Genomic DNA, 14,246 nt, shown 5'->3' on the forward strand with positions numbered 1-14,246 from the left:
GGGCAGACCCCACCACAAACACACACACACACGCCCGTGAGGCGTCTTGCTTGCATGTCACACACACGCACAGCGCTGGGGAAAAAAAGGATGGATGGATGGATGGATGGATGGATGGAAGTAAGGAAGGAAGGATGGATTGATGGATGGGCGACCGCTTTGAGCGCAACCCTTCTCCGCAACTAAGGGGGGTCAATGTTTTCCCAATCCTAGGGTGTGAAACAGTCATTTTCTTCCTCCTAGTCTCTCCGAGATCGCACTGCAGCGCCCATCATCCCCAGCCGGCAATCTGAGCTCGTGCCATGGCGGCGTGGAGGGGTGGTGGTGGTAAAGCGGCCAGGAGAAAGCTTTCGCTCTTTTGAGAGGTCCTCTTGGAAGGCTGCCTTGGAAAGGGAAAGTGGGGAGGGGCAGAGATTTCTCCTCAAGGTCCCCTTGGAGGCTGGGTTGGAAAGGAAAGTGGGGAGGGGGCAGAGATTTCTTCCTCGGGTCCTTCTAGAGTCCTTGAGAAACTGATATCATACAAGGTTAATAAATTATACTCCTCCTCCTCATTGATGAGGTTTTCATCCTGAAATTGATTGAAACAGTGTACCATCATATGCTGCCATAGTATAGTGTTAACAACATCTGTAAAGATGATATATGAGCATGACACTAAGTTTTTTCTATATTTCCCCCTTTATTGAAAAACTTCCATCATGCTTCTTTCTGAAAACAAAGGTCATTATAATATACCTCATTATATATTTGATTTGATGATATTTCAGTTAATAAATACCATTTAAGGTGTTAAGCTTCTTTTCTTTTTCAGCAGCAAAGTGAATTACAACTTTAAAGAACTTTATTACTTTATATTCATTTATTTTAAGTATAGATTTTAGATTTTTAAACAAATATGTTTAGAGCTTTTATATCTTTCAAGTTATTCAAATTATCCCTCAGCGGGTATAATAGGCATCCAATTCCAATATCATTGGGGCTTTTGAGCAAGGAGGAGGAACATGAGCACCTTCGCTACTGGCATTCGGATTTCCTTTGTTTAGAGCTGGGAATCCTCCTTCCCCTTTGCCTCCTCCTCCTCCTCTCTCTCTCTCTCTCTCTCTCTCTCTCACACACACACACACACACACACACACACACACAGACTTCTAAAGTCGATTGGCACAATGAAGGCAAAGACCACAATTGTTTTAAGAAAGAAGCTTTAGGGAGGGGGATGGGAGGTGTTTTAAGTTTGCAAACAGCCAGGCCAACTGTATTGGAGAAGGTCACACAACTGGCCTTAACATTTTAGCTGCTGTCTTTTTCCTCACACTTGGGTTTAATGATATTAGAGACCCTTATTGCCCTGCCAAAAAAAAAAGAGCCACCCCAACGTCTATGAAAATTAACCTTCTGCCAAGAGACACTGTGCAGTGTTTTCACTATTGGTGTGCATACAGGCTTAGATTTGTGCTGGGTTCTTAGTGCTTAGAGCACTGACCTTCAGAGGCACCCTGGTCCCTTGGAAGCTAAAGGAGGACTCATTTTCATGCTTGCAGTTGTTGTCAATTTCTGTGAGACAATGTTGTTGAAGTAACTCACTCACTCATTCATTCATTCATTCATTCCTTGTGTGTCCAATCACACTTAGCCAATAAAATTCTATTCTATTCTATTCTATTCATTCATTCATTCATTCATTTATTTTGTCAAATACATATTAAATAATTATATAAATATAAGCATGAATTGAATACATAAAGGAATACAACTAAAGGAACATTAGGACAGGGACGGTAGGCACGCTGGTGCTCTTATACGCTTACAGACCTCTTAGGAATGGGGTGAGGTCAATACTAGATAGTCTTTGGTTAAGGCTTTGGGGATTTTGGGAAGAGACCACAGAGTCAGGTAGCACATTCCAGGCATTAACAACTCTGTTACTGAAGTCACATTTTCTGCAATCTAGATTGGAGAGGTGTGTTATGTATTAACAGTTGTACCTTTGAATATTTGAGCGGGAAATCAGCACGTTGCTGATTGGACGAAGCCTCCAGCAGAACTGTATAAAAGGAGAGGTTTTTCCCCCCAGCCTGTTGCTGGGTTCACCCTATATTAAAGAGCTGTTGTCACTACCCTGGTCTCCAGCCTCGTTACTTCCCGAACTTAACATTGGCGACGAAGGTGGGATCTCGAGGCTGAGGAGAACCAGAACCGAGCTGAAGCACGATAGACCCGAACCCAGCAAATCCAGGGCAGAAAAGGCGAGATGGCCAGTTACACTCCACCCGCACCGTTCGACCCGGCTAAGGAGAAATGGGGAACGTATATGACCCGTTTCGAAAGTTTCCTAGAAGCCAACGAACTGCAGGAGTTCCAGACAACGAAGAGGGCTTATTTCTTAAGCCACTGCGGTCCGGAGGTCATTGATATCGCGGAAGCCCTGGCAGAGCCAATGCCGTTGCAGTCGGTGTCGTGGCCAACTTTACAGACTTTACTGAAATCGCCGCACCAACCCGTCCGTCGTGCGGCGGTTTGAATTCGGAGAGCGAAGGCAGATGGAGGGCGAGTCCATCGGTGACTACATGGCCGCCCTAAGAAGGCGTCAAGGACTGCGGATACCGTGACCTAGACGAGGTGCTCTCGAGCAACTCATCCGAGGGGTCAAAGACATCCGTTACGGCGACGGTTGCTAGCAAAGAGCAACCTCACAGCCAACGCTCTGGAAGCCAGAGCACATGAAATGTCATCCCAAGCGGCAGAGGCGCTGAAGCGGTTCCACAAAGGCGGCGCGAAAGCAACGGTGCACCAGGAGGAGGTTCAGACCGAATCCGGCGGTGAAGACGAGGAAGGGTCTGCCGCACAGAACGACAAAGGGGACCGGGGCGAATGCAGGCTGGGGTCAACACCAGCGCCAACGCTGCAAATTTAAAGATGCGATATGTCGGTGCGGGAAGAAGGACACCTAGCTCAAGTTTGTCGAGCGGCCCAACCTTCCGCCGAAAATTCAAATCGGCCAATCAGAGCGGAATCGGCAAGGCGACCCGCGATTGGCTCAAACAAAAAGCGCGATTCAACCAAACAACCGTGGTCATAGGCGCGCTCGACCAAAGTGGAGAAGAAGATCTTCACCAAGCCAAAAATAGAGGAGTGCGGTGCGGCTTGAAGTAGACACGGGATCAGCGATAACCATCATGTCCTGGGACACTTTGGCGAAGTCGCTGCCGTCCGTCGAAGCGCCACCTGCAAGCACAACGACTACGAGTCCACGACTACCAGAATCGCATCCCTGTTCGAGGACCACCTCCGTCCAGTCGAGTCTTCCCTCACAGAAGACCCTGCCCATCACGATCGTCGAAGGAACTCTGCCCAGTCTGTTGGGACTAGACTGGTTTCGTGCCCTGGGCATGGGAGTGACTGGCATCTACAGAAGTGACTGCAATTTGAAAGACATTCTCTTTAACGAGTTCAAGATGTCTTCAAGGACTGCCTGGGCAAGTACAAGGGGACCCCTATTTCCTTCAACTTAGACCCCAGGTAGCCCCCATTAGGCTTAAGGCGAGGAGAGTCCTTTGCCCTAAAACCAAAAATCGATAAGGAGCTGGACAAGCTCATAAATCAGGGATTTTGGTGCCAGTCGATCACGCAAAGTGGGAGACGCCAATCGTCACCCCATCAAATCGGACGGGTCAATTAGAATTTGCGCTGACTACAAGGCGACGCTTAACAAAGCCTTACAGAAAAGCGCCACTGGGTTCCCGAGTGCAACACTTATTGCACTCTTTGGGGCAAGGGCAAGTCTTTGCAAAGTTAGACTTGGCCCAAGCCTACCAACAACTGCCAGTAGACGCCCGACAGCCGAAGCCCAAACGATTGTGACGCACAGGGGGCATTCAAGTGCACCCGATTGCAATTTGGGGTTAGTGTGGCACCAGGGCTGTTCCAAAACCTGATGGAACGACTACTGCAAGGGCTCCTAGGGTAGTTCCTACTGATGATGTCCTAATTTCAGGGAAAACATGGAGGAATTGGGGAGCGTTAAGAAAGGTCTTGAGCATTTTCCGGACAGCCGGATTAAAAGTCAAGACAAATAAATGTCAGATAGGGGTCGAATCGGTCGATTTCTTGGGCTACCGGATAGACAAGAAAGGAATTCACCCTACTGAGAGCAAGGTTAAGGCAATTAGGAAGGCTCCAGCGCCCAAAAACAAAGCAGAGCTGCAGGCATTCCTGGATTGGTTAATTTTACGCGGTCTTTTAAAGAACAAAGCAACTGCTATGGAACCGCTGCATAGGCTCTTAGGAAAAATACTGTTTGGTCTTGGGGAAAGTCAGAAAATAGGGCTTTTGAAGCAGTAAAGAACCTGCTCTCAAGTGATAGCCTGCTCATCCAATATCACGACTCACTACCCCTAGTGCTGGTTTGCATGCCTCCCCTTATGGGTGGGGCTGTACTCAGCCATAGACTTCCAAACGGCACAGAAGCCCCTATAGCGTTCTACTCTAGAACGATGTCCTCCCAGAGAGGAACTACAGCCAATTAGACAAAGAAGCACTAGCCATTGTATCAGGGTCAAAAATTCCATGAGTATGTCTTTGGGCGGAATTTTGAAATCGTGACTGACCACAGACCGTTACTAGGATTACTGGCTGGCGATCGCCAACGCCTGCGGCACTTTCGCCACGTTTGACTCGATGGACTATATTTTTAGCCGCTTACTCGTACAAGCTGCAGGATCGACCGGGAAAAGAAGTGGGGCATGCAGACGCGTTGAGCCGATGCCCACTGCCAGGGGCGACCGAAGACCCCACTCCGGGACACCCATCCTCCTTATTGACTCGTTGGACTCTGGCCCAGTCACATCAAAGGAAGTGGCTCGGCATCATACCGACATTGTGTTAAGGACTGTACTCGGTTGGGTACAGAGAGGTGCCGCGCACCGGCTTAACCGGTTCAAAGAATTTGTTAAGAAACGAGATGAGCTTTCGGCTCAAGGGGGGTGCCTGTTATGGGGTGATCGTGTAATAATTCCTGTTAAGTTAAGGGGCAAGGTATTGGACCTCCTCCACGAGGGTCACCCAGGCATCGTAAGGATGAAGGGGTTAGCTAGAAGCTATGTATGGTGGCCACTCATGGACGCAGAGATTGCTGAGAGGGTAGGGAAATGCCAAGCTTGCCAAGAGTCCAGACCTCTACCCCAACAGCCCCTGTCAGAGAATGGGAAAAGCCCCAAGGGCCCTGGTCAAGAATCCACATTGATTTTGTTTATCAGGTTGCAAAAGGTTATCACATGACTCCAGGAGACTGCAACCATCATAAATACATGCACTTGCCAAGAGCCCAAATTTTGATCACCTGACCATGGGGATGCTGCAGTGGTCATAAGTGTGAAAAATGGTTAGGTCACTTTTTTTCAGTGCCATTATAACTTCGACTGGTCATTAAGTGAATGGTTTTAAATAGAGGACTACCTGTACTAGACAGTTATATGTGATTTTGCTCCAAATATATGAAAATAACCCTATCCACTTTAAATGCATCATCTTTCCTTTCTTTTTTTGTTTCTTTTAGTGGGATCTGGTCTGTGACTCTGCCTGGAAAGTTCACATTGCGAAGTTTTCTCTGCTTGTAGGATTAATCTTTGGCTACCTAATAACAGGATGTATAGCTGATTGGTAAGTTTAACTAAAACCAGGGGTAAAATCTAAAAATTTTCCCTAGCGGTTCATTGGGCGTGGCTTAATTGGTGGGTGTGGCTTGGGGGGGTCAGGTGACTTGGTGGGTGTGGCTTGGCGGTCAGGTGACTGAATGGGCATGGCCGATAATAATAAATAATAAAAATAATAAACAAAGTATACAAAACTCGGGAGCGCAGCGGTCTTTATCAGTTAAGGAAAAGAATAACTGACCAAACCAAACCAACAGAGACAGGTAATGACCAATACCACTTTGAATCCACAGCTGACAATGACCCGGGAGGCGCAAGACTTAGCTGAGGTCCCAGAGTTCCAGCGACGCCATCAGGTCCCGAGGGAAGCAGCAGGAAAATTCCAAAATTAATCCAAGGCCGGATGGCCAAGAAAAGAGTCGGCCAATAATCCAGAGCCCGATGGCCCAGAGAAAGAGCTGGGAGGAGAAAACAGCCCCTCCGACCAGCTCAAAACACCACCCAGAACTGAACCGCGCAGGTCAGAAAGAACTAGGAGACGCCCAGGTTATTTGCGTGACTACGTCGAAAAATAACATGTAAATAAATATGTAAATAGAGACCAAGTGTTTTCTGGGAGGGGAGGAGTGTTATGTATTAACAGTTGTACCTTTGAATATTTGAGCGGGAAATCAGCACGTTGCTGATTGGACGAAGCCTCCAGCAGAACTGTATAAAAGGAGAGGTTTTTCCCCCCAGCCTGTTGCTGGGTTCACCCTATATTAAAGAGCTGTTGTCACTACCCTGGTCTCCAGCCTCGTTACTTCCCGAACTTAACAAGGTTCACTTTTAAGTTTGAATCTATTGTGTTCTCGTGTATTGTTGTGGTTGAAGCTGAAGTAGTCATTGATAGGAAGTACATTGTAGCAGATAATTTTATGAGCTATGCTCAGGTCATACCAAAGGCGGCGTAGTTCTAAATTTTCTAAAGCTGGGAATCCTCCTTCCCCCTTTTGCACTTTTATTGTTTTTCGTTCAAATAAATATTCATGTTATTTTACTTGGCTCTATCTTTATTTTTTACATTGACCAGTAGCTGCCTCATTTCCCACCCTCGGCTTATACTCGAGTCAATAGTTTTTCCCAGTTTTTGTGGTAAAATTAGGTGCCTCGGCTTATATTCGGATCGGCTTATACTCGAGTATATACGGTATACAAAACTTGGGAGCGCAGCGGTCTTTAAAAATAGCGGCACCGGTCTACTAGCTGCCTTTTTTGGGGAGCGCACCGGTCTATCTTCTTTAAAAATAGAGGCACTGATCTACTAGCTGCCTTTTTTTGGGAGCGCACCGGTCTACCTTTTTTAAAAATAGAGGCACTGGTCTACTAGCTGCCTACAGCGCTGATCAGCTGTAGTGCGACCCTTTGAAGTGCTGTAGTGGTCTTGCAGCTATATCACCACCGAGAGCTTCAGAGCAGAGAAGAGGAACAGCAAGGCGTTGGGTAAGGGGGTGGGCAGGGATTTTTGCTACCGGTTCTCCGAACTACCCGTCCCCATCACTACCGGATCATGCGATCCGGTCCGAACTGGGAGCATTTTGCCCCTGACTAAAACCACTGCAAAATTGCTCTCCATGAGGAAATGACATTTTCTCACCTGCGGTGATGTTTGAATTTTTTCCATACGTTTCTATTTCAATGCACAAAAACCTAATATTTCATACCCACATGGGAGGAATTACCCACATGGTAGAATTAGCAGAAATGAAAAAAACTTACCTGTCTTGTTCAGGATAAAACCGCAGGTGCTTTTATAAAGGACTGAAAAACTTTTATGGACTTTTTTGCTTAAAATGGAGAAAAAAGTGAAATGGTGATTTTTGTGTTTTCTGATTTTAAAAAAGAGTTGATCATGTGATGGAATTTCTGCAATATAATTTTAAAGAGGGACAAGGGATAATAAATCAAACTGCAATTGTGAATAAGATCAAAAGTAACTTCTTTAACTATCTTTTTCTTCTTTTCGTTCTCTGGTCCTGCACATCTTTCTAACTGGTTTATATATTTTTACATCTAACTTTTATCAATATAAAAAACTTCAATAAAGTTTATGCACACATACACAAGCACAGTATTTGCCAATGATTGATATTGTTGCTGTGCTAAATAAAGTAATTTTAAATAATAAAAGAAGGCATTTGAGACAATAGGGGTGGCTTGAATTAAAGCTATCTTCAGCTCCATTTTATGTTGAAATTCAGCTTCCCATATCTTCCAGGTATTGAGGTAGTTTAGAAAAAATGACAATATTTCTTACCTAAAATATTCTATCCCTGTATGGAATTTTTATGCAGCTAAATATTTATTTCACCATAGCCACTGAGTTGATTGGTAGTAAGAAAAGAACTAGGAATTTGTAGGATTTGAAATAGGAATTGTAGGTAAAATTGAAAAGAAATATCCAATAATGAAGAACTAAAGAAGGGATTACTTTCATTCTTAAATTTAGAAAAGCACACAAAAGAAATCTTTCATTCTATGGACATAATATATATATATTTCAGTTATTACTTATTTGGGAACGCAGAGTTGTACATTCATACATGTCTCCATGCAATTCAAACAGCTTTTATACCATATGCTGCTATGTAATCAAATGCATTCCGGATTTACATTTGCAGCTCTTATTGCCAGGAGTCCTACCTGGGCAAAAATTCGCCAGCACCAGCTTCACATATTTCCATTTGCCTTGATGTCATAGCTTGACACTTCCCCAGATAGGTTTTTATAATTGACAATTTGGTCAAGCAGCTTTTCAGTGAGCTTGTTTGGTCAAGAATTTAATGGGAAAAGGGAGGGAAGGGAAGAAGCATCATTGTAACATTAACTGAAGCCAAACAAATGCGCCTTATACTTAATCTTATTTACTCAGAATTATATATTCATCCGCAATCATCAGAAAATCATCCAAATAAGATGCTTGTATTTTCTTCAGGTTTTATAGGATTAATGGTGATTAATCTAATGGTGATTTTGTGATTTGAATTGGGTAAACAATACCATGAAATAAAATCATGATTTAGAGGTTTGATAGGAGCATTTCCTAGTTGCTTGGTAACCGGCAGCGACTGCGACTATGTTTTATTAAGCATGCTAGGTACCTGAATCTGGATTAGACATCGGGGCTTTTTATCTGGATAACGGCTGCAGTCTATCGCAGGGTTATCATAAATGCCATTTCTACCTCCTCCTGCTTCCTACCTTGATCTGGCTGATTTGGAAAGCAGGCTATTTTTGGGACTAGGTATTTTTTCCCCCTTAAAAACAACAACAACCACCAAAACAAATTATTTTCTAAAAATCCTTTTAGAATTGTCATTCTGTGGGTAGACTATAGGTAATTATGTGGTGAATGGACATTTAAGAAACTATAATGTTAAGTAGGTTTATTTTAGGATATTGTTTCCAAAAAATACCACTGAGTTGGTTATGTGAAAGACACCAACACAATTCACTGGCTGCTTAATGCAATTCCATAGGTTTTGGAAGAACAACACAAAAAAGTATATTAATGCAAGCATAGTGTCTTTGTTTTTATTTTCATTTTGTTGCAGTACTCACTAATATATTTTTGGTTTTTTTTAATGTTTTCACTAATGTTTTCATTAAACAAGACACATTCACATGGTAGAAAAGCTTAAAAGTATAATGCTTTAAGTAGTAATCCTAAGAAAAATGATGTATGGGATTTATCTAACCATCTACAAATATGTCTGCAGAAGCAACAGGACTTCTGTTGTTTCTCCTCCATCCCTCTAGCATCCCTCAGAGCTTCAAAAGCCCTCTCAAAATTCTGGAGGAGATTTGGTGAGTTTTGGGGTAAGTTGAGGGGGCAAAGAAAGAATTTCTTTTGATGGTAGATCTTTATACTGCCAGAAGAAAGCCATCATTGGTTATAAACCCATCATCTTTTTCAAAGCCAGATTTTAATCCAAATGTTTGTAATCCACAGATTTTCTGCCAGTATCTCCAACACTGTGTTTGTGAGCAACATACAGTTATAGAAGCCTTCCTTTTCACCTTCCAGATCCCATCTCTACAATAATTGTCAGTTGTATCTTTTATTTTATGTACACTGAGAGCATATGCACCAAGACAAATTCCTTGTGTGTCCAATCACACTTGGCCAATAAAAACATTCTGTTCCACTCCATTCTGTTCCATTCCGTTCCATTCCATTCCATTCCATTCCATTCCATTCCATTCCATTCCATTCCATTCCATTCTATTTAAAGGCTTGTTTTGAATAAAATTAAAAGGGAACCCAGCATGTTCTAAAGCAGAACTGTCAAACTTGTGGCCTGTGGGCTGGATGCATCACACACTGGCCACGGCCACGCCCGGTTTAACAAAGGGGGAAATGTTCCGATATGTCATGTGATGCCACGAGTTTGACACCCCTGTTCTAAAGCAAAAACCAACCTCCAATTATCTTTATTGCAAAGAATTCCTTTGGATTCTACATTGATTCTCAACGGTCCCGGTAATCCTCATTTAACCATAATTGGGCCTGGTAAATCCATTGCTAAGTGATGTGGTCATTATGCAAATAGCATATGACTGCACCAGACTTATTATATCATTTTGTTGTGGTGATTAAGTAAATTACCCACAGTTGTTAAGTGAGACATCACGTGACTATGACTTAAGATTTTACTGCTGGCTCCTCTACCAACTCTGCTTGTTGGAAACCAGCTGTGAACCTTGCAAATGATTACACATGACTGAGGAACACTACAGTGGTTGTAAGTGCAAGGACTGTTTTGTAAAGTTACCTTTTCAGCATCATCATAACTTTGAACAGTCACTAAACAATGCAATTGTTAAAGACTGTGTTTCTTAGAAAATAAAAATGTTGAATGATTGATTATCTGTAAATATACTCACCAGCTGCCTCCCCCACCAAAAAAAGAAAAAAGAAAAAAAAATCATTTTCTTTGAGTGCCCCACAGCATGATCTCAAAATGTGAAATACTGGTAGTCTTCAACTTATGACTACAATTGAGCCCAAAATTTCTGTTGCTAAGCGAGACAGCTGTTCAGTGAGTTTTGCCCCATTTTATGTCCTTTCTTGCAACAGTTGTTAAGTGAATCACTGCAGTTGCTAAGTTAGTAGCGCAGTTGTTAAGTTCCCCGTTGACTTTGCTTGTCAGAAGGTCACAAAAGGTGATCGCTAACAGTTGCAGCGTCTCAGTGACTCTGGGACACTGCAGCCGTCATAAATATGAATCAGTTGCCAAACAGCTGAATTTTGATCACGTGACCATGGGGAGGCTGCAATGTTTGTGTGAAAAATGGTCATAAATCAATTATTTCAGTGCTGCTGTAACTTCAAACGATCATTAAATGAAAGGTTGTATGTCGAGGACTACATGTACAGCAAGAAGATTAGAGAGTCCTGCTCTTGATTAGAGATGGAGAATCTCTGGCTTTTCAGATACCATTGAGTTACATTTCCTCAAATCCCTTAGCTTGAATGATGCTGATTAGAGCTCCTGAGAATTGCAGTTCGGCAGCATAAGAAACCTGCAGCATTTTCATGCATGTTGCATAAAATGATGGTGAAACATCAAATAAAAACAATTGTGATTTTAAAAAAATATTATTGTTGTAATTATTTGGAAAGAAAAGAGAAAAAGAGGGAAGGAAGGAAGGCAGTCTCACCAAACATACTTCTTTTATACCAAATAAATCTCGTTCTATGTACATAATATATTTTAAGAGTTAAATTATTAAATTTTAAGTCATACAATGCCTAAATGTCTTTGGTGAAATGGTTGTTTATAGAAGGAGAGGTAAGTTTCTCTCACGTTTTGTATAAACAAATAGAGTGGAAGCCCTTTCACTCTTTCCATGTCAATTATTTTGCAATTATAAAAGCAGAGAATATTCACTTCTATTGTCCTCCTGTTAATTTGCAGAGTTAGAATAAAGTCCAGAAGATTATAAACACCTATAAACAAAACTAACCCACCCCCCACCCCCGATTTTTCCAAAAATAACTGGATTCACATGTCTATTGTGTGGAAGGCCACCATACTCGTGACATTATTTATTCCCAATTTTATTTGGTGATATTCATTTTTGTGGGCCAGGAAAGCTTGGTTTTGAAGGGATGCCTTTAATAATAAATTTAATATTTAATACTTTAATAATAAATGTACGTAGAAGCAATGGAATATCAGTCAAAGTTTAACATGATTTTAGCCAGGATAAACTTTTTTTATGCAGGTATTTTTCAAAAGATATAGGATGGAACAAAACAACTTCAGACGTATTCTCTTCCTCTTTGATGCCCTCCCTTTTTTTCCTATGATGCTTATTTTTCAAACCACAATTTATATTCTACATAGAGAAGACTCCAAAATCAATTTATATAATTGTTGTTGTTGTTTTTAAAATACACCCAGTCTCAATCTTAAATCTCCAGTGAGATACTGTTCCCAAAACATTTTGGGAATGTTTTGACAAAGAGAGTGTTAACAATCATGGATCCTTTGACATTGGCTGGGGAACATTGTACCCAGTGTAGAATTCTAATTTTCAAATGGATAATATGGAACCTATAACACATAAATGCATAATTTCCTTTTGTTCCTCTTTTATTTTGACAGGGCTGGTCGTCGTCCAGTGCTGCTCTTCTCAGTGTTGTTCATCTTAATATTTGGACTGACAGTGGCCCTCTCAGTGAATGTGACCATGTTCAGCACACTCAGGTTTTTTGAAGGGTTTTGCCTGGCTGGAATAACCCTTTCCTTGTATGCACTACGTGAGTATTGTCTTCAGAAGACATCTTGGATATCTTTCTAAAAAATATTTGTGTTGTAAGCCTCATAGTGTTATATTACTGAGAAACTAGTCAAACTGGCTGGTGCAGCTATGGTGTTAGACAGAACACCAGAATAAGTGATGCAGAATGAAGATAACCTAAGAGCAGGATAGATACTCTCTTGGATCACATTTAATCTAACCAACCAAGTATGGCAAATTAGATGCTCTGTGAAGTATATAGACCATGTAAGATGCCTCTTCCATCTCATCATTAAAAATAATTACACACTGAAGCCAAATGCCTTTTCCATTGGCCACTGCACCAAAACGTATTTCGATTGCAAGTAGGCTCAAGGCCAACATTTCACATTAAAAATTCTCTTCTCCTTCCCAGTCTACTCTTGAGTTGCTTTAGAAAATACTGTGCACCCAGATCTCTAACCAGACTTTAGACAATATGTGCAGAGATCAGAAGACGCTATTTTTTTGATAGTAATTGTTAATCTGTCCACAGAAAACACTGTTTGAATACCATCTTTAACTGATCCCATTGAAATCAGTGGAATGTTCATTAAACCAGGGGTCTCCAACCTTGAAAACTTTAAGATTTGTGGACTTCAACTCCCAGAGTTGAAGACTTGTGGACTTCAACTCCCAGAATTCCTCCCAGAGTTGAAGTCCACAAGTCTTAAAGTTGCCAAGGTTGGAGACCCCTGCATTAAACTAATTTATGGTTATGTCCAGCTAATATGCTAATACAGTTTGCCTGGATTTTGCAATCTTCAGTTTTTCTCTCTGTTTTCCTCTAATGGGATAAAATTAAAGATCCCCTCAATTACCAGGCTTGGACATATATTCTACTATACATATTTATCGGCAATGATAAATTTCTTGGCAACAATCAAATTAGATTCCTATGGTCTTTTTTTTCCTGGGCTCCCTAGTCTGGCCAATATTAATTTTAGTAAGATTGGCTAAGGTCTGCTAGATGGTCTTCAGAGGAATACAAATAGCATGTCATCCATGCAATGGTGCAAGTTTGTTCTACAAATCCATTCCCATTGTTTTTTTGCTTAATCTTTTTCCTTTTATTGTTTTTATTATGGTTACTCTAGGCTCAGGGAGAGCTCAGTTAAGTAAAGTTAATAATGCAAGTTCGTGGCAGTTAGGATAAGGAAATATTCATCAATATTGCTCGTATCGTCATATTTCCATCGCACAGGGAAATGATTTGCCACATAGCCATGCTTTATTTACTTGTTTTACAAGTTTTCTTAAACACCTTTTCTTGGTCAAAGAGGGAAGGGAGGAGGCTCACTTCAAAAGAATTCAATCAGAAAACTTGGTGCACGTGAATCAATTCTAGCAGTTACACCTGAAAATTAAGTACAGAATGTACTGTGCTGCCTAAAAGGTCATAATAATGGCTTGTCTCCAAAATTATCTAAGCACAGGAAAAGTGTCTTAGAACTGTTCTGTGGACACTGACAAGAAGTAATGAGATGAGGCAATTGTTGTATGTGTTAGTTACTATCAAATTCTTATTTTCCAACTGGTAAACCTATTCTCTCTCCTTTTCTTCCTCATTTGCAACTTAAGCCCATGCTAATGTTTACATGCATATTTGCTTAAAAGATTAATATAAATCTGTGGGCTTTTTGCAAGCAGCGTTCTTAAACTGATGACACCCAGCTGTACTTTTCCACCCCGGGCCACCCCAATGAAGTTGTTGAAGTGCTGTCCCGGTGTTTGGAAGCCGTACGGGTCTGGATGGGGAGAAACAGG

General features: G+C 41.8%; 1 protein-coding gene across 4 annotated transcripts in view; it reads left to right on the forward strand.

Annotated features, from left to right (window-relative positions):
• The window catches only part of SLC22A23 (solute carrier family 22 member 23), a 130,907-nt gene that overhangs the window by 42,909 nt on the left and 73,752 nt on the right, over positions 1–14,246 (forward strand). For 2 of the 4 annotated variants that reach the window (XM_058175629.1, XM_058175632.1), the window contains exons 1-2: positions 5,559–5,658; positions 12,305–12,459. In XM_058175629.1, coding sequence (XP_058031612.1) covers positions 12,390–12,459 — 70 coding nt within the window. In that variant the 5' untranslated portion in view covers positions 5,559–5,658; positions 12,305–12,389. Of the gene's footprint in view, positions 1–5,558; positions 5,659–12,304; positions 12,460–14,246 lie in introns of those variants that run through there. The other 2 variants (XM_058175627.1, XM_058175628.1) reach the window with 1 other exon arrangement.

Source organism: Ahaetulla prasina, chromosome 3 (genome assembly GCF_028640845.1).
Source record: "Ahaetulla prasina isolate Xishuangbanna chromosome 3, ASM2864084v1, whole genome shotgun sequence".
NCBI lineage: Eukaryota > Metazoa > Chordata > Lepidosauria > Squamata > Colubridae > Ahaetulla > Ahaetulla prasina.